Raw genomic sequence first — 25,462 nt, forward strand, 5'->3', positions numbered from 1 at the left:
TATATATAGTAGCAAGACTAATATTTATTTGAATTATTATAAATGTTAAGTTTCTGGAAAATTCAAATAAAGGAATATTAAGGATACTCTCTAAATCCTTCCTTTGTAATTAAAAATGAAGGATCATTTTAACTTTTCTGAAGAGGGTATGAAGAGAAAATTCTGGCAGCTGTTGAGAAATTTTCTGTTCATTGTCTCGGGTAAAAATTCATTATTGGGATATTTCAGACATGCGGGTGGGAAACCAAGCAAGATCTTAGAATGTATTTTCAAGTACTCTTGTCCTAGTCAGGGAACTGGACTACTCCATTGATCAGTGGTTGCTGAGCAGTTAGTACTGTTTTACAGAGGGAAGAGAACTGATTTAGCATGGAATTTATGTTCTTAAAAATTATGTTGTACATTAAAAGGAAAGAAACAGCATTCATGAAATATTATGGCTGATACTTTAATTACCCATGCCAGAAAACCAAGGCAGAAGGACTATAACATTTTCTCTTTGCAATTCATGGTGTTAATAAACTAAGTACAATGCGGTCATCACAGTGGTTGTGGGAAACATACTTGAGTTTTCTAACTTTTAGTGATTACACCAGCAAACCTGTCACGGTACCAGTGCGTTGACATTTAACTTCCTTGTTTAAGAAAACAAAAATATTTTTGATTTGTTACTCTAAATTATAAATTTTTTCTTCTTTTCATTTTTTGGAAAGTATAATCCAAGATTGAAAAATGATTTCTAATTTAGTATATATAATTTACTTGACACTTGGTCCTGGAAAGACAGTTGGTATAATGTTCAGAAGAGTTAGGTATTCTGATACCATCAAGCATTCAGAAAAGTATCATATCATGAGTGGATAAAAATGAATGTTTCATTTTCTAATATCACAAGGCAGGCCAAGGCAACTTCACATTCATTACATCATATTTATTTTAAGTGGATCTTTCTCATACTCTGTTTAGTAGAAAATAACATTTTGACTGGTGGAAAGCCCTTGATCTCCATAATTCTTTCATCTTCCATATCTGATTCATCACAAAGCCCTAAAAATTCATCTCAGAAAATTCCTCCTGAATATACTCTCTCTTCTCTATTTCTATTGATATTTTCTCAGCTTAGGTACCACCATGTTTTTTTGAACTATCATTGGAATAATTTCCTAATTAACTATTTTTCAAACTGTTAGCTGGAACAATTGGTGCATCATAAATTGATCTGCAACTTTTAAAGAATGAAAAAGAACAAAACTGTCTATAATAGAAAATGACAGTGTTCCATGCACATAATTTTATGGAAATTTATTTCAGATTTACGTGTGTGTGTAGTAATTGTAGCTGAGGAAGCAATAGCAGGAGTATATCATGATATAAGCTGTATTTCTTGCTATGCATTTTTTTTAAACAGTACTGAAAAACATTGCTCTAACCAGTTCTGTAACACAAGGACTCCAGCTTGATCATTCTCTGTTTCAAGGATGGTATCATCTTATTAATATGCACATTTGACCACGATACTATCCTAATCAAAAACCTTCAGTGATATCAGTCCAAGGGCTTTCATAATTTGCCCCTACCCTTACTTTCCAGAATTTTCTCTCTATACGTTTGCCTGTCTTAGATCCCAATGGCATCAGACTACTCCATGTACTTTTCTGTCTGTGTCCCTTTATTTATGATGATACCTCTGCCTGAAATGACTACCTAAGACACTCTAGCCTCCAACCTCAAAAAATCCTACTTTTTCTTAAAACTCAAAGGTTAATATCCATTGCAATGTTTCACATGATTTCTTTGGCAGAACTAAGTGCTTCTGCTGCACTGTTCTAAAATATTTACTTATATCTTTATTCTACAATGTATGGAACTTGATTACATTTAGTTGCTTGTATAGGGTTGATATCTTTAATGCAATTAGTCAAGCTAACCATAATAATAATGACGGTTACTCTGTGTAGGTGAATTGAGAACCTGTTTACAATGGTATTTGATCTCTGTCTTCTAGGAGCACTGCTAAGCGTTTAAATCAAGTCCTGAAAATTCACAGGCCCCTGGGCCACAGGTTAACATAACTCTGAAAAATGGGCAATTTTGCTGGGCTATTTCCCCATTTAAAGGGGACAGGCTCTCATGGGCTTGTGATGAAAAATGCAAAAGAAAACATATCTGCCACCTGGTTTGGGCCCTGAGGCTGTCAGTTTGTGAGCTCTGCACTAAATCTTCTGATTCCCTGTACAAACACTTCAATTTTTATTTTTAACATGTATGTTCTGTTAAACATGTTAAACATGTTTCATTAGAAAGCTGATACAGTGTGTGTTTTGGGAGGTGAATTAAGGAACACAAAAGGTACTAATAAATATGTGTTAAGCTGAAAACTGCATTTTAACTGTAGTTGTTAAAATATTTAACTCTCAGAAGGTGTGCTAACTAAAATACACAAAAATTGAAAAAAGTCATCCTTTTAAGTTGGAATTATTTAAATTACAACAAGAAATACAATCTGTTTCACTAATGTGAATGTATGTACATGTTTAAAAGGTAAGTAGGATTATTGTTAATGATCTCAGTCATCGAAGCTTAAAAAGCATGAAAGGCCCATTCACACAATACTTCGGTAAAATGATGTATGCCAAGAATAAGGGCAAGAATATCCATACAAATATAACATTCCTGGAAAGGGAATTATTTTCCTGTCCCAAACTGAACTGCCTTAAAACTTAGCTTCACTCATTTTTATAATTAGTTCCTTCTGTCTCCCTGGCAGCAATGCTTCGTTCTTAGTTCTCTTATTACTGTCACTGTACTATTTTGTTATTCCTCCCTCCATGTATATCTCCTCCATCAGACTACAAACTCCAAACAGAATAGACCATGTAATTTATCTTTATATCCTTAATACCCAATGAAGCCCCTCAGAACTTGCCATCTAGTGGCTGCTTGATAATTGTTTGTTGAATGAAGAAATACTTGTTGAATTAATGGACTACAAATTAATGGAACCACTGTTTCCATTTTTAAACTTCAAATAAATGTTTTTTATTTTTTAAAATCATCATATTTAGGAGCCATACATTTATGCCAAAGGATACCAGTACTTAAGAAATAATTATGGGACCCTAATTTTGAACTGTTTTTCTAAACAATTCTTAATCACAATAGAAAAATCCCTCTCAATTCTTTATAGGATCACATGCTTTTGACTCAAGACCATGTTGTTCAGTCTGATCATTTATATAATTCACTAAACATAATAAGAACTATCAGTTACTACCTTATGCAAGATATTATACATATCTAAGTTATTCAAACTTTAAAGAACATCCATATAATTAAGTATAAGTAATCATATTCTACAAATGAGGGGAAAAAAATTCAGTTTACAAATCCTCAGAGCTGGGATTTAAATCCAACTTTGTATCTAAAACACTATGAATCCAAAATTTACTGCACGATACTACAGGTTCAAATGATTTTCATTGTCCAAAATACATGCTCATTTTCTCCCTCTCCCCCCACCCATGCACACATACACTACACTTGACACTAATGATAGAATACTCAGAACTAGACTACAAAACTATAAGTTGCATTTTTATGTGTTTGTTTAAACGAAAAACATATTTCCTGCTTAATATCACTCAGGTAGTGCTAGAGCTGTAACATGACCCCAAATCTCCTAACTCCCATATATATCACTCTTCTCATCTATACTCCAGAATTTTAACATAATTTTCAAAATTAAAATTGTTTTCATTTCCAATTTAAAAACAGTATTTGTGTTCACATACAAACACTAACAAAAAGAGAAGTTAAAATACTTTTCAAATATAGAACACTTGTACGTCTCCCTCTAAAATATAATCACTATTAACATTTGGTACCATACTGACTTCTAATATGTTAAATAAAAGTTTCCAGTAATGGCATAAGGCAAGCTGTGGTTCCAAGAATTTTGGTGGATGCCAGTGAAATAGATATGGGAAGTAGGAGATCTTATCTCCCAGAAAAATGTCAAGGTCCTTTCCCCAAAACTATACTAAATGATGTTGCTATAAAACAATTTCTCTCCCTTTTGATAATGCTTGTATTCACTGGTTCTTCTTTATATATTTTGTTCATATGGTGACTTCCCAAGGCCCTGACCTCATCACACTTACAATAATTCATATGAATCATTAAAATGTAGTCTTGTTCCATAGAAAACAAGCTTATGGTTACCAAAGGGGAAAGGGGGGGAGGGATAAATTAGGAGTTTGGGATTAACATATACACACTACTGTATATAAAATAGATAACCAACAAGGACCTACTGTATAGCACAGGGAACTACACTCAATATCTTGTAATAACCTAGAGTGGAAGAGAATGTAAAAAAAAGAATATATGTATATCTATATATCTGAATCACTTTGCTGTACACCTGAAACTAACACGACATTGTAAATCAACTATATTTCAACCAAAATTAAAAATAAACAAACAGACAGAAACTTAGTCTTGTTTTTCTTTGGCTAAGAAGTGATACCCTTCCCCTGATTTTAAGTCTTAACATTGGCTTGCATACATCAGGAGGAAAGGCAACACTCCTGGACCAAAGGAAACGAAAAGCCAGATTAGAGGATACAGTATTAAGTAGAGAATGCTATTTCCACAAGTTGACTGATGAAAAGGAAATTTATTCATAGAACATGGCAACCAGAAGGGAAAAAAAAATCACACAACAATGCAAGTTGACAGGCTCTATTCCAAAGTTGTCTACTGAATCATAAGAAAATAGAGTCATAGAGTTTCAGAGCCAGAAAGGTATTTATGAGTCCATCTAGTTCAATGGCTAGATTTGGCATATCAGGAAAACTGAAGCTCAAAATGGTTTATATTACTTGTTCAAAGTCACACAGCTATATTTAGTGGCAATACCAGCAAGAGGATCCAAGTTTCTGAATTCTCTCATGAGTATTATCTCAACTACACTCTTTGGGAGAATATATACTGATTAGCAACAATGACCATTTTAGTGCAAATATTTACATCTTCTGTGTACCTGGGTCACAGATATAATTTTACTACCATGAATATACAATACCACCAATATGTTAATCCTAAACCATCAAAAGGAAGAAAAATTTACATTTATTGAATAACTGATTTGTACTTGGATTTATTCTAGACAGTTTCACACATTATCTCATTTACTTCTATACTCACAAAAAAGGGAAGATAGAGATTATTTTCCTCATATTATATATAAAGAAACGGGGGCTTAGAGAAGTAAATAAATCATTTAAGACTGAATATAAATTAGATGGAAAAGATGGAACTTGAAACTAGATTTACCTGACTTAAAGGTTTATCACATTTTTTGGGGGGGGAGGGTTGTACACGGGCCTCTCACTGTTGTGGCCTCTCCCATTGCGGAGCACAGGCTCCGGATGCACAGGCTCAGCGGCCATGGCTCACGGGCCCAGCCGCTCCGCGGCATGTGGGATCTTCCCGGACCGCCCCTGCATCGGCAGGCAGACTCTCAACCATTGCGCCACCAGGGAAGCCCCGTTTATCACGAGTGATAAATGAGTCTCCTGCTTGATGATCTGTCTCTAGAATATTTTGACATATATTTTTGGCACATAGTAAGTGCTTAATTAAAGAAAGGAATTCTCACAGGATGGTCCACAGACCACGACTGGAGAAAATACTAAACATTATAAAGTCAGCTTGGTGTTTATTTAATTTTTTACTGTTTTTTCCCTAGCTTTATTGAGATATAATTGACATATAACATTATGTATGTTTAAGGTGTACAACATGATTATTTTATATATGTACATATTGTGAAATCATTGCCACACATAGTTACCATTCACCCAGTTACCAGTTTTTGTGTGTGTGTGATTTTATTTGTTGTTCAATTTTTGTTAGCCTAGACTTTGAAGAATGGCTGGTAGTTTGTGGAAATGTCAGACATTAAAATGACCTTCCCTCTTCTGTCTTTCATGCTAAGTCACGAAAATTTGAAATGTACACTAATTAAGACCATTTCTCACTGGTCTTCACATTTCAGAATAAACGTACAACTAAAAACTTCACACTCTAGTGCGGCACTGACTGCTATTTCTAATTTAAAAAGATAAGTGTTTTCAATCTTCATTTGAAAATAAAGTGTTGGACTTTGAGTATGAGAGAAAAAACTTCTGTTGTTGCTTCCTTCTTCAACTTACCGTGTACACTCAGGAAAGTCACTTAGACTCTCTGTTCTATGGAAAAATGTGGTTTGTTAACCTAAGCCTAACTTCTACAGAGGAACCCCTAAGCCTAACTTCTTCAGAGGAAACAATGGGAACCAATTTGGATTATTCAAGATTAATTTTCCGTCATCCAAAAAATGTTACACTTTAAAACGTGGCATATTTATATTCACTATCATTTGCCCTTTCCATGTATTATATACTTCATAGAGTCCTTGATTTTCTTAAATTGCCTTCCACCGTCTATCCCCACTGTCTCTATCCTACTTTGCCCCTCATTATCTCCATCTTTAGACTATTTTCAGTATTCCCATCTTTGTCCCCCTGTAATTGATCACCTAAAAATCTTCCTGAAATTTAAATGTGATCATGACATTCCTCTCCTGAGTGGCTCCACAGACTACTTGAAAAATTAAATCCAATCTCCTTAGCAAGATACAATGGACTCTGCATAACCTGTCAGCTTCCCTCTCCAGCCTTACCTGCTTCTTTTGACCCACACAACCTTCTATTCCATCATACTGAAACTACTCACAGGCCCAGAAAAGCCACTCATTCCTATACTCAGGTTCCTTGGTGCATCATAGATCCAGTTTGGACTAGGTCTCACTTTCTTTTCTCTCCTTTCCTTACTTCTTCAGTTTTCATCATAATTTAACTTGTGTTGCTTCTCTCAGGAAATCATCCTTGACCATCCAGCTTATGTATCCTCTCTGCCTCATTATCAGTGCCTAGTTCTGTGAGTACCTCTAATAAAGCAATTTGTGCATTATCAGTTCATTACTTTATTTTCTTTACAGGACTACAATCATCTCAGATGTAAAGAATTGATCTTCATTTTTGTATCTTCCTGATAAATAGGTGAATAAAAGAGTGAAGGAATTAATGAAAAAATTATAAGGAAGATCAAAGCTATGCTATGTATCACCTGAAAACAATAGGTCTGAAAAGTTCAATTGTGTTTGGCTTTGGAGTACATATTTTGGGCTGATGTCCACTTACAGATGAGTTTAATAGTAGACAAATAACAAATGCTTTAAACCCAAAACTGAAGGTATATTTTGAAAATCCATGGAATGACCAACTGCCCATTTGCTAATGCTCCTTTGATACCAGGAAAGGATGATTTCTACCATATTTTACATTAGTATGAACCTTACCACTGAAGTTTATCATCTTACTCTGTCCTATGATTTGGATTTCATCACATTTGCCTCCTCTAGCATCTTCCTTATTGAGTGTTCTTTCTCTTTCTTACCTTTGATTTATTTATTACCATGGTCCTTCCATCTGCAAATATGCTCATGCTTCTATACCTTTACATTCCTCTTATGCTTATAATAAGAACAACAACAAAACTCCAACAAGAGCAAACAAATAAACCAACAAACTGTAAGGATCTTTCTTGGACTACAGGATACCATGTAAATCCTGAACATGGTGAAACGATCCTTCATTATTTAAGGCCAACATACCCTGCCATTTCCCCTTCCACATTGTCCTTCAATATGAACCTAATAGTAGAGTAGTCCCAAACACTGCCTTACCATAAGACCATTGAAAGCATTTGTCTTTGTGCTTACTGGTCCCTTTGCCTGAGATTCCTCTTTTCCATGTGTTGAATGACTAATCATCCAGATGTACAATGATTTACTCATCCTTTCTTGCTGTGTGTTATAAAATGCATTTATACTTCAACAATTGTTCACATTTGGGTAGATTCCTAGAACTGGAAATAGTAAATAAAGGAATCTACTATTTTTAAGGGTTGGGGGACATTATAAACCTGATTTTTGGAAAAGTTGTATCAATCTATATTTTTAAAAGCATTTCAAAGGAGTGCCAACATCAGAATAACTTTATGCTGAATACTAAGAATGTTAAATATCCTTGCTAGATTGATAGATGAGAAACTGTAGTTGTTTATAATATTGCATTTTTAGAAAACAGTCACCCAAGTCCAGGAAGTGCAGAGAGTCCCAGGCAGGAAACCCAAGGAGGAACACACCAAGAGACATAGTAATCAAACTGACAAAAATTGAAAACAAAGAAAAAATACTAAAAGCAACAGGGGAAAAATGACAAATAACATACAAGGGAACTCCCATAAGATTATCAGCTGATTTTGCAGCAGAAACTCTGCAAGCCAGAAGGGAGCGGCATGATATATTTAAAGTGATGAAAGGGAAGAACCTACAACCAAGAATACTCTACCCAGCGAGGTTCTCATTCAGATTTGATGGAGAAATCAAAAGCTTTACAGACAAGCAAAAGCTAAGAGAATTCAGCACCACCAGACCAGCTTTGAAACAAATGCTAAAGGAACTCCTCTAGGTGGGAAAGAGACTAGCAACTTAAAACAACCTGGTACATACATAGACTGCTATATCAAAACCTCACAGGAACAGCAAACCCAAAAACTACAATAGATACACACACAAAAAAGAAAAAGCAACCCAAACACAACACTAAAGATGGTCATCAAACCACAGGAGAAGAGGATAAAAGAGGAAGGGAAGAAAAAAGATATACAAAAAGAAACCCAACACAATTAAGAAAATGGCAATTGGAACACATATACTGATAATTACCTTAAATGTAAATGGATTAAACGCTCCAACCAAAAGACATAGACTGGATGAATGAATACCAAAACAAGACCTGTATACATGCTGTCTACAAGAGACCGACCTCAGACCTAGGGACACATACAGACTGAAAGTGAGGGGACAGATGAAGGTATTCCATGCAAATGGAAATCAAAACAAAGCTGGAGTACCAATACTCATATAAGACAAAATAGACTTTAAAAATAAAGACTGTTATAAGACACAAAGAAGGTCACTACATAATGATCAAGGGATCAGTCAAAGAAGAAGATATAACAATTGTAAATATATATGCATTCAACACAGGAGCATCTCAATATATGAGGCAAATACTAACAGCCATAAAAGGGGAAATCAACAGTAACACAATAATAGTGGGGGAATTTAACACCCCACTTTCATCAATGGACAGACCATCCAGACAGAAAATCAATAAGGAAACATAGGCCTTAAATGACACATTAGATCAGATGGACTTAATTGAGATTTAAAGAGCATTCCATCCAAAAGCAGCAGAATACACATTCTTCTCAAGTGCACATGGAACACTCTCCAGGACTGACCACATGCTGGGCAACAAAGCAAGCCTACGTAAATTTAAGAAAATTGAAATCATATCAAGCATCTTTTCTGATCACAACACTATGAGATTAGAAATAAACTACAAGAAAAAAACTAAAAAAACCCACAAACATGTGGAGACTAAACAATATGCTACCAAACAACCAACGGATCACCGAAGAAATCAAAGAGGCAATCAAAAAATACCTAGAGACAAATGAAAATGAAACCACAACAATCCAAAACCTATGGGATGCAGCAACAGCAGTTCTGAGAGGGAAGTTAATAACAATACAATCTTACTTCAGGAAACAAGAAATATCTCAAATAAACAACCTAACCTTACACCTAAAACAACTAGAGAAAGAAGAACAAACAAAACCTAAAGTTAGTAGAAGGAAAGAAATCATAAAAATCAGTGCAGAAATAAACAAAGAAAACAATAGCAAAGATCAATGAAACTAAAAGCTGGTTCTTCAAAAAGATAAACAAAGTTGATAAACTTTTAGCCAGACTCATCAAGAAAAAAGGGAAGAGGACTCAAATCAATAAAATTAGAAAATGGGATAGTCATTTTAAAACAATGTTTTAAAATTTAAAATAGTTTGTCAAGTCATTGTCATTTCCATTTAAAAAAAAAGTATCTCTTGTAGATAAAATCTTTTTTTTCCAAGGAGTGACATGATTGGAAGAAAAAGTTAGAGCCTTACCTCACATCACAATCCATAACAATTCCATATTTAGTTTTCAGTAAAATTTTAAAAACCATAAATAATTAGAATAAAATAGAAATTCTCATTTCTACCCAGAATATGAATTTTATGGTTAAAATCAATAGAAATAACAAAGATAATTAGTTTTTTTAAAACTATAAAATTTCAGCTTAAAAATATGAATAAACCATTAAGTAAAAATAAGGTAGAAAATATATGTAGCAAATATCACATAAGCAATGTTGGTATTTCTAAAATATAAAGTGGTTATTTTAATTAATAAGAATTTTAAAATATCTTTCTAATGCCTGCACCAGTCTCCCTACCAGAAACTTAGTTGTTTGCAGTTAAAACATTTTATTTAAGCACAAACATTCTCAGTGAGAGTGCAAGGGAAAAAAATAAGGCCATTTTTGTGAACACGTAGAAAAGTAGGCATATTTTTTCTCCCCCAGAGAAGAGTCTATTTTGCTATAAAAGAGTTAGCATTCATAGAAGGTCAAAAAAGATGATTTAAAGTTTGCCATAAATTATCCACCAGTGGAGAATCAAACATTGAGTTATAAAAATGTATCAGTCAAGGTAAGTAAATTCTTCCATCTTTTTCTTTTGTGAAACATCTCATCCCTTCTCTTAGGAAGCTACATCATCATAAAGTAAAACATTTTTATCTTATTACTTTGGTTTCCTGAAGAAATATATCTCTTCACTACAATTCTTTCTAATTTTATACACTCAGATTTTATAGACACTCCTGAGTAGTGTTCCTGTGTCTTCACATTTCATATTATCTAATATGTTATTCAGTGTCAACTATATACACATTTGATATATTTGATAAATTTGAGGAAGGTTTGACTTCTTGTTTATATAAGACAAAGAGAATTTGCATTTCTAGCCAATGGTCATGGCTTAGAAAAAGTGGTAATAAATTTAACTTTCAACTACAACATTTGACTCAAGCTAGGTGTGCTTTAATATCAGTTGACATTAGTTTAGATTTACAGTTTATGCATTTCTTTACTATTTATATTTCCCAACTGATACTTAGAAAATCACTTTGAAATAATAGGCCTATTATTATTATTATTAATATCATTGGATGTTGGAAATAATCATGTTTAGAACCTAAGGTATTTGTCCAATACTACATTTCCTGGCTTTATTTTTTATTGAAGTATAGTTGATTTACAATGTTATATTAGTTTCAGGTGTACAACATAGTGATTCTAGTAATTGTCAGGAACCCAGCTTTTCTGATTCCCAATATCTAGGACATTTCACTATACTACTCATCATATTTCTGTATTTTCTTTTTAATTTTAAGGGTTTAAATGACCATAAATGACCTTATATATGACTCCTCTTACATATTAATTTTGGAATCCAGTGTTGTATTCAGTGTCTAAGGCAAGAATACATGAACACAAACCAAAATTTTCTCAATTCCTACATTAATTCTTTCATTCAATAAATAAATAGCACATACCTTAATGTATCAAATTTGGTACTAGGTCCTAAAGATACAGGCTAACTAAATCAGACATGGTGGGGAGTCCCAGCTTCCCTAGATCATACTGTTTAGGCATATTGAGAATTCCAGAACACTGAAAACCTTAATGAACATAAGAAGCACCTGGGCACTGTGATCAAATGCACATTCTGGCTCAGCAGGTCTGGTGCAAGTTCTGACATTCTGTATTTCTAACAAGCTTCCAAGTGATGTTAATGCTGGTAGTTCAGAACCACAATCTGAATAGCAAGGATTTACTTATATAAATATGTATATATTTAAATGGCTATTTTAAGTGATCTTTCATTGCTGTTCCTATATTTTAAGAAAAAAAATATGAACCAAGAGGAAATTAGAAGGAAATTGGTCAAGCACTGCAGGAACTGAAGATGTTGATTAACAAAGGAAAAACGAGCAAAGTTGTCTAGACTAGAAGAAGATGGGGACAAGAAAAACTGCAGAAAAGGAAGGCAGAAAGAGAGAAATAAACAAAATTAAATTTGGAATTCCAACCAGCCAGAACAACAAAGTGTTTTGCAGCTCTTAGTTCTGAATCATTCAAGTCATACTCATTATTTCTAGTATCTCTGTTTAAGCACAGTGAAGACTGGCATTTGATGGTCAAAAAATATCAGTTGCCAATTGCAACTGTTAAGTAACCCCTCCCCCAGTGTTCTCTATATAACATCAAAGCTAGTACACTGTGGGACCAGGTTTACTTTAGATGAGGCTGGACAAGATCCCTCTTCTATGGAAAACCAGTACTGACAGGCTGCCTGACATTTCCTACTATCCACAGACAGCCCAGAGAATGGAAAGAATGCCCCATCATTCTTACCTGGGGGGAAGAGAAGAGCAGGGAAGGTGGAATGAGAATTTGTTCTCCACCACCTTTCAGCATTAAAATTAGGAAATATCTGAATTTTTTGGTTCTCATTAGAAAACCACAATTGTTAAGTTTATGAAATTCTTGAGTATAGACAATACAGATATTAGAATGTATGTTTTTGTAAATATATATGGGACTAAAATATCCAAAAAATGTGAAAAATAAAGGCAGAAAAATTGAAAAGCACTTTATATATCATTTTGCAAAATCCAAAACAATTTTCTCCACTAAATAGTTGTATTCTTTAATGTAAGATATGCACTGTTACAATAATTTTATACCTAACACCAAGTAAAAAAAAAAAAAAAAAAAGACCCAAGAAAGGATTCAAATATACTTTTAAACAGATTGCACGAAGGGAGCTTTTTAACCCTGTTTTCCTTTACCTACAGTGATATATAAAGGACATATTATGTCTTCAAAACTCTAGATTCTTGAAATATTATAGCAAACCTTTAGATAAGTAATTATACATGGGGTAAACTTAGGGCTGAGATTTCGTAGAGACAATTCTGTGGTTTCTGTGAGTAGGTATGTTGTAACACTCTAAGGAAGAAAGGAATAGTTCATACAATAATCTCAGTTTCTAAATTAGAAAACTAAAGTACAGCAAGGCGTACAACTTCATCCAATATCACCTACAATGAACTCTCCTCGGACCCCTCGGACCCCTGGAACATATATTGGGTGACGGTTTTCCTCTGCAGCACTGACTCCATCTCTTTCCAATATTTAGCATATGTCAGGCCATCCAAATATAAAATATAGAATTTAATATCAATAGGACAGTGTCTCTAATGCTCACCAGGTGAGAGAAGGTTTATAACTGACACATCAATGCCAGATTAAACTAAATTTTTGCTTATCTGGAGCTGTATGACAAGATCTTTAACATCACAAGAACTTTATTATCCTTTATGAATTTTCCCTATCAGACAGAATTGCAAGTCAAGAAAAGCATGATATTTTCAACCTGAGTGAGTGACTGACCACCCATGTTTCTCTATCCTGGCCTCTTCCTTACAACATGGCACTCGCTGATTGAGGAACTATAGACTAACTGCCTTGAGGGTTCCACATATAAAAATCACTGATCAAGTGGACATAACACTATTATTTGAATTATGATTTTAGGCATTTTTTATTAAGAAATAAAATTATTTCTCTTATGTCCAGTTCTCTGTTATTTAGGTACATATGAAGCCTAGATTTTACAAATCAGTTCAATATTTAATCAGTACTTAGAGAACCAAAGTAAGGCTTTAATTGATTTTCTTATCCTCATTTTTTTCCTTTAAGCTCCTATTTTGTATGATATCCCACAAAACCCAGCATTTAATTTAATTGATTAACTTATGATACAAACAGCCACTGAGGGAATATCTCTTCTAGGAGAGGAAATGCATGACATTGTGTGTGTGTCTGCATTTATGTATAGTTACCATTACATGGGCAAAAATACAACGTGAGCACTTTTCACTGGCTTATTTAAAAATATTGTGGGATATTAAAAATAACTTTCTCCAGAACTACACTTCACAGGACAATAATGCCATGTATCTGCACCTTGCCCTCCTCCTCAATAGCACAACTGTTTGGAGCAAGAGATTCCTGTGTGCATATGATGATGCATTCTGTACATCATTAAACAAAGAAGATAGCATTTTATTTCTTTAAAGTACTTTCAGAAAAAATAAAGTTTAAAATCTAACTAATGCTGAATGAAGATATTATCTAAAGATAATGCTTTGCTTTATAAAGTTAGAGGTCAACTTGAACATAATACCTGGGTGAATCTGATCCTTGAGGGGGGTCACTGAATTAACAGTGCCCTCTGCAAGCAGATCAGGTGTCAGTTATCTCTCTCATAACAAACTTACTATCTAACAAGAAAAATGGGAAACAAACAAACAAACTGGGAACAACAGGTTACACATGCAACCAACCAACCAAAGCTATCTATACCTATGCTGATATGCATACACACAATACAGCTCTGGGAAGGTGGGAAATTTGAAAGATTTTTAAAGATTGTTACTAAAATTTGTAACAATATTAACCAGTTTGACATGGATGGCAAACTATTTCAAGGAATAGGGCTTTGATTGAGGTTTAATGCAAAAGTCCTCTTTGATGTTCTAGAGTAGGATAGACACATGTACAGAAACAAAAGGTCATATACTCTTGGGGAAGGAAAAGATATTTGGCACACAGATGAGTCAGATGCCATGAGAAAGATTAGAATTTTAGGAAGGATGGAGGTCTGGTAGTGATATGTCATTGAAGTCCCTTGTGTCCATGAGACTCAAAGGGATGAATTTCCAAACTAGGTATTATTACAAAAGAAAAAGGTTTTTCTCCAGGGATTATTTGTTTCTAATGCAAAATGTATTCCTGCCAAAGTTTACCTGGAAAATCAGAATCCCAATCATGGGCTACACTTCCCTAGTATATACTTTAATCTACAACATTCCAACTTCTAATTTTGGAAAGCAGTAAAAATAGGAGGAAAAGAATAAAAAACAATTATGGCAATAATTTTCATGCCTTCATTAAGATGCTTATCCTCATTTTTTTATACTTCTTGGTAAGAGCATAACAATTATAGATGCAGGATTGGTCACTATTGTGCTCTTGTTAAATAAGTTTTTAAAATAATCATAGCTTAGAAAAGTATAAAGAACCTCTTGAAGTTCGATTATGCTCAAACACCAGTGAGTGACTTACAACAAACATAACTTCTGGAGATCTAATGCACTGCCTAATGATTATAGCCAACAATACTGTATTATTAACTTAAAAGTTGCTAGAATACTAGATCTTAACTGTTCTCACCACAAAAAAAGAGAGGAGATAATTATGTGATCTGATTGAGGTGTTAGCTGACACTACAGTCTTAATTTCAGAGTTAAAGGTGAGGCTGAATCTAGTGGGTTATGTAGATCCCAATGCTAAAGTTTAAAGGGGTGTAGGAACAAGGAGTCAGTCACATTCAGATCCTGTAGCCCTCCAGGATTAATCAACCTTACAAATTCTCTTCTTCACCTTGCAACAATTTCTACTGTGCTCTAAAATCTTTTCCTCTTCACTTAATCTGCCCCCTGATTTTAATCTCTTCAGAAATTCTAGAAGCCTTACTCTTCCTTCACAGCCATACTTCACACAGACTTCAAAGTTTGAAGCTCATTACTTCCACTTCCACTGTCATTCCCTCATCAAATATTTTTGTCTCCTCTTTGGACACAATTTTCTTGGTATATCTACATATTGACAAGGTTTTTCTTTCAGTTCAATCAACTTAAAAGTTCAGGTTTTTAAAGGCTCAACTGATGTCAAATCAATCTCTGACCCTGCATCCAACTGAGAAATGATAGTATGGCAAAATGTTTGTAGTTATATTCATTGTTATGAATTGTATTCCCTGAGAGTATTCTCTTATGATTTTTCATGGTTATTATTCTTTTATAAAAAACTGTTGCCTATTTATGATTAATACTTATATAATTGTATTTATTTTTAATACTATAGTTCAAAAAGATTTTTTTCAAGATCTATACTTTCAAAGGCTGGATTCCAGCATAGCTTCAAGACTTCAAGTTATTTGTCAACATGGCAAATCAGCATACTTTCCAATCTATCTTTATATTGCAGTATTTCATATTTCAAAATACACATTTCATTTATTCAGCAAATATTTCTGAAGAACTAAAACAAGCCAAAAAACTCTATTTAGATATACTGAGAATTAAAAAGTGCTAATTAATATCTGTTGTCATTACAACCTTAAGTCTACTGTTGTCTTTTTTTCAGTTAATCAAAAGCTAGAACTAAACACATGACTCATCAAATATCTGCTGACCATCAATGAAAAACAAATAGCTATGTTTAATTTTGTGAGAAAACTAAAAAACTAAAATATACCACCATACACAAGTACCATGTATAAAGAGTGATGAAAGCAATTTGGTCCAAGGTATCAAATATAAACTTGTTAAATTATGTTCTTAGGCTATGCTAAATAGTTGTCATTAAAAAAGTAAAATTAACTTATATCTGTTACATCATTGTATAGTAATGTTCATAATTTTATGAATAAATAAAATAATACAATTTATTGAAATAAAATAAATAATTATTTCTATTAGTGAATAAAATAGTTTTTCTGTGTATTATATTTAATAAAATTGTCATTTGGCCAAAAAGGAAAGCTGGTGTGAATCTTATTGCTATGAGATCATCTTTTCTTTCAATGATATAATAATTTTAATTTTACATTCCAGGGTAAGTGTAAATTTGGATACTACACAAATAAAGACATAAAAGATAAATATTTGAGATTTCAATAATTCATAATATTAATATTAGATTTAAACATTTCTGCCAGTGTTCTACTCCTAAATAAAGGGTCTTTGAAGAAATTACAATCTTTAGGAACAAAAGAAAGCTCACCTTATTACAAAGTTGTGACTGTCAATCTCTTTTCCACATTCACTATCTAGTAGAATGCCAGAATTTCCAACAACTGCACAGGTCTTAAATCTTCGATTTTTCATTGGTGAAACTTCAGGTAGGAGGCTATGCAGATCCTGAGAAATATTTAGTGTCCGGCGTCTGTCCAGCACATAGTGTATGACATCACCAGGCTTAAAACTGCTCTTGACCACTGAGACATCTCGTTCTGCATCTAGGAAACGAAGAATGTTCTTCCTGTATTTGAGATACAAGCAAAGTTTTCCATTAATGACAACATGTCCAAGGACTGGTAATATCATTTACAAAGTAACATATGATAAGATATAAATTGGTAAATCACTAAACTTTAATATTCAGGTGGTAACTAAACCAACCAATTAAGTAGATTCTAAAGGAAATAAAATATATTTTTAAAACGTCATTTGCACATAGTTTTTCAATGATTTTGTAAATAGATATATAGTATACACACCTATCTGTGGAGTGAAAAAGGCCCCCTATCAAAATTTATAGAAAAGTTTATTAAATGAAATACTATTGCCATGACTTGACTTTCCTTAGCTAGATAGTATTCTGCCAGCCTTAATTATCTATAATCATATATTTTGTTCAGTGTTGTCTAGTTAAGGTGAATAGAAAAACTTGAAATTGTTTAGAATCATAATTTAGTTAACTCTATTAAAAGGATTGAATTTCCTAATAAAATTATTAACATTTATCGAAATCATGTGTATATTATAATTATTTGAAGTAAAGTTAAACTACAGCACTATATATATATGTGTATATATGTATATGTGTATATATATATATACACATACATATGCATATATATATGTGTATATATATATGCATATATATGTGTGTGTGTGTATATATATATATATATATATATATACACACATATATATGAAAGTTTTCTTCCAAGCTCAAGAATCCAGGAAATAAGATGGCTATATTAGAGGAAAAGATGGACAGATAGAACATTGGACCTTGCAGGGCAGAGATAGCTAACTGTTCCTCAGTGTTCTTTCTTCCCTTCTTTCGTTTCCTATTTGAATCTTCAAAGTTTTACTTGGCCACACTGATGCTCAGCTAGAACATTTCCAAGTTTCCAAACCTAAGTGCAGCTGGGTGTGGTCACATGAATTAGTTTTCTTAAACAGGATATGAGTGGATCAAGTGCATCACTATAGGAGAAAGAAAAAAACTTCTGATTTGTTTGATTCACTGTATTTTAAAGTCTCCTTTTTTATGGAAGCTTAGCCTATCCCATAACTAATAAAGAATCTGATAAAAGATATGAGATACTACATACACATATACGCACATATTAAGTTAGATGATGGAAAATAAGAAAATAGATATGGCTGCCTGGAAAGTTGGTGACTCTTGGCATGATACAGAATAGCACCTTATAAAACTGTGGTCTATAATAACTTAGGAGTCATACCCTATACGTAATAAGCTTGTTGCTCTTGGATAATTGCTTAAAAGGTGCTACTATGTTGTTTTATGTTGGTTACCCATTTTAGCAAGGAACTAAGAGGCGAAGTCAGACATGAAATACCCAAGTTGCAAGTTGAGTGGAGGAGAATATCTCTGGCAACGTCCTATAATCTAAACTGTGTGAGAGTCCAGTAACTGGGACCTCCTAAATGACTCCAATAATCCAATTAGCAAGAGATACAACTATAAATCAGAGCCATGCCAGCAGCAAGAAGGGTATTGTCTTCTCCCCCAAGTCTATAGATTCAAACGTTTTAAGAGTAGCTGCCAATAAACTGTAGAAAAGGAGGGTTAGGTCAGAATAATTAGGGGAGAATCCGAAGGCTAAAGAACTGTGTTCAGAAGCAATCTTTAGGTGGGGTTATTCATACCAGGAACAAACTCCAAAGAAATAGCTCAGGAGCCTAGTAAGTTTTTGAGAGAATTATATTGACAAAGAAATCTATGAATCTGGCTTACAAAAGTTTGGGATTGCTTGATCCTCATGCTACCAAACATATACCACCCAGAAGTAATCTGAGAAAGCAGTCTTCTGGGTTGGAAGTTGGATAATACTTACTGAAGTGCTCTTAACGGCAAGCTTGAATTTTCAGAATGCTCAAAACAATGTCATTATTATAACATTCATGATAGGATAGACATTTTCCTCTAATGCTATTATTGTTTAAGCTCCATCACTATTTATAAATTTTATTATTAAGCACAAAATATGATCTCTTCCTATCACTCCATCAAAAGGGCAATTCCCCAAATCATACTCATAAACCAGAAGCATGACTAGCAAGGAGGGATGTAAAATAACTAACTCATCTTTCTTTTTGTTTTCTTTATTTTGGTTTGCTTTAAATAGGTCCCACTTTAACGTGTGATCTAATTAGGAAACCAGATGATTGAATACTTTATTTGGCCAGATTTTATACACAAGGAATACACCCATCAACTCTCTGAAAAAGAGACCATTTAAAAAAATTTTTTCTCGGGCTTCCCTGGTGGCACAGTGGTTGAGAGCCCGCCTGCCGATGCAGGGGACACGGGTTCGTGCCCCAGTCCGGGAAGATCCCACATGCCATGGAGCAGCTGGGCCCGTGAGCCATGGCCGCTGAGCCTGCGCGTCTGGAGCCTGTGCTCCGCAATGAGAGAGGCCACAACAGTGAGAGGCCCACACACCGCAGAAGAAAAAAAAAAAAAATTTTTTTTTCTCAAATGTTTGGAATTTCAGGTTTGCAAGGAGTAAAATTTGTACAGCAAAATCTATATAAATGCCCTACAAATGAAATTTAAAAATTAATAGAAATTATCAGGCATTATAATAATCTTAACAAAGTACAGACTACATAAGAAGAGAATTGCTGGTGAAATCAGCAGCCATAGAGAATATGAATTGCAGAAAATTGAGAACTCTTTCATTATGTTAAGCACATGTGATTCTTCACAAAAGTTAACAGCTAGCACCAAGAGCAGCAATCAACTTTTGTACAAATTAACTACCACTTACTCGTTTGGTGAAAAAATTAAATAATGCCTGACACCTGTATTTCAACAAAAAAATTTTTTTCATTTCCTGTGAAAATGACAAGCTTGACTCTAAAATGAAGACTGCACGGATGTGGTCAGATCGCCAAACTAGATGGTGTTATTTTCCTTTGAACATAATTTAAAGGGGTTGCTGTAAGTATTTGAAGATGCCACTCACAAGTAGTGGCATGTTTGCAAGCATGAAGTGAATAGAGGTCCAGATTTCAAAGAAGACTCTTTAGCTTGGAAATCCAAAAAGGAAAATCCCCTTACTCATAAAGTTAACACTTAAATGCTTGTCAACTGATAGCAAGAGGGACTTTGCAATCACAGAACCTTTGCTGTGTTATAGAAAGCAGCAAAAATATTTTCAAACATATGTCTTCTAAATCTGAGTATAAGAGAACACCTTTAATTTATTCATTCTTAGGGAAAATTGATATTTAAAAGGTGGACTGTAAGAGTTCAGGAAGAAAATAATGCTTAATGTGATAAATAATTATTAAGTACAGATGATACTATTGTATGTATTACTCCAATGCTGTCTTACAGGCTCAACAGTTTATTTTTTAAATGGAAGCAGTAAAAAATAGTAAAAGTATTTTCCAAGACAGAATACAAAATACCAATTCACACAGTCTAATCAAAATATAAAAATGTAAGTTTCGTAGAGAAAACTCAGAACAATTGTTAGTGTTGAATTTGCTTTTTTAAACTGAAAAGGGTGGGGGGACCTTGAATGTCTCTAGTTTGTTCTTTTTCCTGCATTGAACCAAACTTTCATTTCTATTTTAGGGCTTAAATCTATACATGGAAAACTATCTGAGCTAAGGTTCCTGGTGTAGGATACAAGAAAGACTGAAAATAATTACTATGAGTGAATATATTGATAAAATGCTTAATATTTTCTGGTAACAGTAAAGTTAGTTTTTTTTTTTCTCCCTAGTAGGCTGTAGGTATTTTTAGATTATAGATTTAATGGACTGTAAAAGTTCTATGGATTTGCTAAGTCTAACTGTTGTTCACACTGTAAATCTATTAAAAAAAAAACAAAGAAGAAAACTAGTGCTTAAATGTAATTAACTAAATATCACTGGAAGCTTGAAAAACTCTTGTACTTATGCTGAACTGAAACAACACGTTAAGTACTACCAAGGAGAATATATACGCTTTGCTCAAAAGGTACTTGATATAAATGAAAACAGCAAGTTAAACAAAATTACTTTAGAATGAGAGAGATAGAAAGAAAACTCTAACTTCTGGGCTCTAAGGAAGCATGAATCAACAAAAGCTGATGTTTAATACGCAGGCTGTACCAGTATAAGTTTTTGTAATATGTGGTTGAGTTACTACCAGATTTTTAAAGCAGATGATTGTGTTTTGTGTGTGTGACTTAAAAGAACAGTAACAACATAAGATTCCTTACAGGTCTCTGTCATTCTGTTAAGCATAATGTAACTTTTGAAACCCTATTCGAAAAGCGAACACCTAAGTTCAGCAACTGTTTTAACGATAAAGATAACTGATAGAAATCAGGAAATATGCTTCACTTTTGGTAAGACTAAAAAATTAGTCATAAAGATTATATTTTTTGTTAGGCAATGCTGGCTTAAACTGAAAGACTGGTTTAGACTGTGAAACTGACAGGAATAGATTCTATACAGAAACTTTTCAGCTGAATTTTCAAGTAGAACTTCCCTTTCAACATCACCCACCACTTGAAATAGCAGCTGCAGAGTCCTGGGGAATTAATTTTCTAAACATTGTTTTCACTTGTGAAATGTTACATATAGCTAACCTATCACCAGGTGCCACTCTTTCTTCTCTGTAGGTTTCCTGTCAACAACAAGCACATGTGCTGTGGCAACTAAAATTTAATCTAAATGACATTGTTGACTCCATCAGCAAGTATTGTGAGGCAAATCTTACAGCTGGAATGCATCTCAAGTTGAGAAACAAATTAGGTAGTGATACATATATTAGGAATCAGTTTTTGCAAACTTTTGACTCCAGACAAAAATCAGTGAATCAATTCAGTTGTTACTGACATAGTTTACTAAAAAGAAAAAAAAAAGTTTAAGAAATGCCAAGTGTTTCATTATGCCTACAAAAAGCAGACAGAACACAATTTTTTGTCTCGAGATTATTTCTGCAAGGCAATATGCCTCGAAGCTCTGAAAAAAACATAATCTATAGCTTGTTAGGGCTTCTGAGCTAAGGGTCTTAGCTGTTATAGGAAAAATATTCTAGTTAGTATTAAAAGAAAAACCCTGAGCACAACCAAATGAAAAGGCAAAATTGTCTCAAAAAAGCTTGAAGAAAGCACTTTTTAGTTTACACCTCAGATAGACATTTGATATTTGGCCCAGCATTTGGTAATATTGGATGAATACTATCTTATATTATTTTAGAGCAAAAAACTCAACTTCTCTGTACTTCATAAAGATGCATTTTAATAGTATGCATTTTTAGTATTAAACAATAGTCTTCCAGAAGATTTATCTCATAATAAGAGCTCTGGCTCCACAGTCAGGCCTGGCTTTGAAGCTTGACTCTGGGACTAACAAGCTGTGTGACCCACGACATGTGCTATTGAATTGTATGTGGACCTTTTTCTAAAGTAAATCAATGCACGCAACAGCAAATTCTTTTTGACAGGTGAAGCACATATAAATTTGCAATTATGTTTAGTCAACCTGCAAACCTTATCTGGTTAAGAACTTCAATATATGATGACACTAAGAGTTGAAAATATTTTTGCTGACTAATTATGATGTGCTTATTCTGGTCCTGATGAGTAGCTGAGCTCATACATTTCTATACATCCATATCTGGTACTGTACGTAATTCTTTAGGTTTCTATCCAACATATGAAAAATGAGGGGGAAAGAAAGAAACAACCCGAAGATGAAAAAAGTCAAGTCACAAGTGTTGGGACATGACTAGATAATTTCTCAGTACAATGTTCACAGATATACTCACAACATCTGATACATCTTAAATGTATCATTTCTTAGCTTACAATAATAAAGAACTACTACCAATAACATCAAGCCTTTAACCAAGCTAATTAGTTTAATTGTGAAGTTAGCTGTGGAATTCATGAACTTCCCTAAATCTTGATGAATTTTCAAAGTACAATGAACTAATACATGAAACCGTCTCTCTCAGACAACTCCCCAGAGGTACAGTTGTTTGATGAATATATATGAATCAATTCTTGATGTGCTTATGAAAGCGGCAGAGTGCATATAGGGCTGGAAGAATCAGTAATAAGAAAGAAAATCATGTCTACAAATGTAGGGAAAAACAATTTATCTTCAGTGACTGTTTCACATTTTAATGCAAATAGATAAATAATTTATTAGGAATATCACAAGTGCATTATTAAGTTTAATGAGATTTTTTAAATGAGAAAAATTTGTAAGCAGAGTTCAATCATGTAAGATCAAAAATGATTAGTTGTAACATCTTAATCAAAAGCTTCAAAGTAGAATTTTGAAAACACTTGTAAAATATGCCCATACCCACTCATAGACACAAAATAATGTGGTTCTTCATAAATGCTATAGATGTGGGGAAAAAACAAAGGAAAATAACCAAAATATTTTAAGATTAGTTTCAAGTATGACTTAAAAAGAAAGCTAAGCCAATAATCAGGTATTTTTATATTCTAAATTTTTTATTATAGGTGTCAAATTGATTGATACTTACTAGTCACTACAGCTATAGGCAATTATAATTTTTATGAACTGTTTGTACATTGTACAGTAATGGTTTTACAAATTATTATTTCCTTGTAAGGAAGTGACAACTTTGTATGTCTTATTCAATATTTGCTCACTGTTTTATTGTTTACTTATCTGTTAAGGAGAACCATATGAAGAGTACCAACATTTCATTCATATTATTAGCTGTTATAATTGAAAATAAATCACCCTCAAAGATATGAATGCAACCCTCATTAATTTGTAAAGTTGCAATAATAAATTGCTTGGGTCAATTTATGTTAAATACCCTTAGCTTGAATATCTTAAAAATAGCAATAGATATAGCCTCATGCACATCTATAGTATTCATTTTTTCATAGATACTAGGAAGGCATGGCCAGATATATTGATTAAACTATTGTTAATTATGTATTTAATTTATTTATTAGACTTTATCTGATATATTATTTAGCATGGCTAGATATATTAAGCTGTTACAATTTCTTATTTTACTTTACTTTCTTCCATTACTTTCCTTTACCTGATCTACAGAGCCTTACATAATTGACACCTTTCTTGCCAAATCATTCAAACTTGAAGGTTCTCTTTCTAGGCATCCTCAGAGATCAAATATTTTCTTTTTTAATCACCCATATGTCTCTCTTTCCAATCTACTTCTAAGAAACATAAATCCTTACTCTGTGCTAAACTCAACCACACTGTATTTATGGTCCCATCTAGTTCCATATCCTGTAGCTTTTTCCTCATAATTATCTCATCTCTTACAGGGTTTCTAAATTCAAATGTGGGTATAGGAGTATGAGTTAGTGAGGAAGACACTAGGTAGGTATCATGAGAAAAGGGAGCTCCAGGTGTAAAACTGTCAAACTGGAGAGCTCGTGGTTAGTGTTGGCTTCAGCCAAAGAGTTCTCAGGAGGAACACAAGTTCAGAGTTGTCACATTTTAAAATGTCTTAAGAGTATCTGAAAATCTGTACTTTTATAAGGAATCTGCTAATTTTTAGTACTGCTTTAAGTTTCTTTTCACCCAGTTGAAATAAATATTGCTTTCTGAACATATTCTACACAGAAGACACTGATTTACAAACTCTGTCAGAGTTGCACTGCATCACACGCTACTCATCTCACTGTTCTTGCACTCTGCCTACAAATACACAAAGTTCACCCTAGACTAAAAACAGCCAAACATACACCACTTGACATTGCCATGGTTTGATTCCTGTCTCCATTCCAGTCACTTTGAAAGCTTTAAAACAAAGTAGTCTAGCCATTCCTGCATTTCCATGGCACCCATTTCTTTTTAATTTCCAGACATTCTTTCAACTATATTTCAACATGTAGTGAGTGCCTTTGCTGCAATGCATTCTATGAATTGCGATGCATACTCTAAAGATGAAGGTAGTAGACTCTTCCTTAAAGGGGCTTATAATCTACATTATACGTACGTGTGATCCAAGAAGTGAGGAGGTAGAAACCCCAGCAGATCAGCAGCTTACCCTCGTAACCACTAACCTACTCTTACAAAATCTGTGTGTTCGTATCCAATCATGGAGTAATTAGCATTTTGCCAATACTAGAAAAATGCAATGATTTTATTATGTAAAGGACGGTTGTTCTCTTGAACTTTTTTAAAGAGTTCTGATTTACTGAAATGCTGATTTAAACATACCAACCAATAGAGCAACGTAACTATAGAGAAAATGAT

The 25,462-nt window shown here is 33.5% G+C and overlaps 1 protein-coding gene across 1 annotated transcript in view; it reads right to left on the reverse strand.

The window, feature by feature from the left end:
- ST8SIA4 (ST8 alpha-N-acetyl-neuraminide alpha-2,8-sialyltransferase 4) overlaps positions 1-25,462 on the reverse strand; it is a 105,389-nt gene that overhangs the window by 72,244 nt on the left and 7,683 nt on the right. The window contains exon 3 of the mRNA XM_029216609.1: positions 16,980-17,237. Within this exon, the coding sequence (XP_029072442.1) occupies positions 16,980-17,237 (258 nt within the window). The remainder of the gene's footprint in view (positions 1-16,979; positions 17,238-25,462) is intronic.

The sequence above is a fragment of the Monodon monoceros genome, unplaced genomic scaffold, assembly GCF_005190385.1.
Source record: "Monodon monoceros isolate NGI ecotype Baffin Bay Population unplaced genomic scaffold, NGI_Narwhal_1 Super_Scaffold_12, whole genome shotgun sequence".
Classification (NCBI taxonomy): Eukaryota; Metazoa; Chordata; class Mammalia; order Artiodactyla; family Monodontidae; genus Monodon; species Monodon monoceros.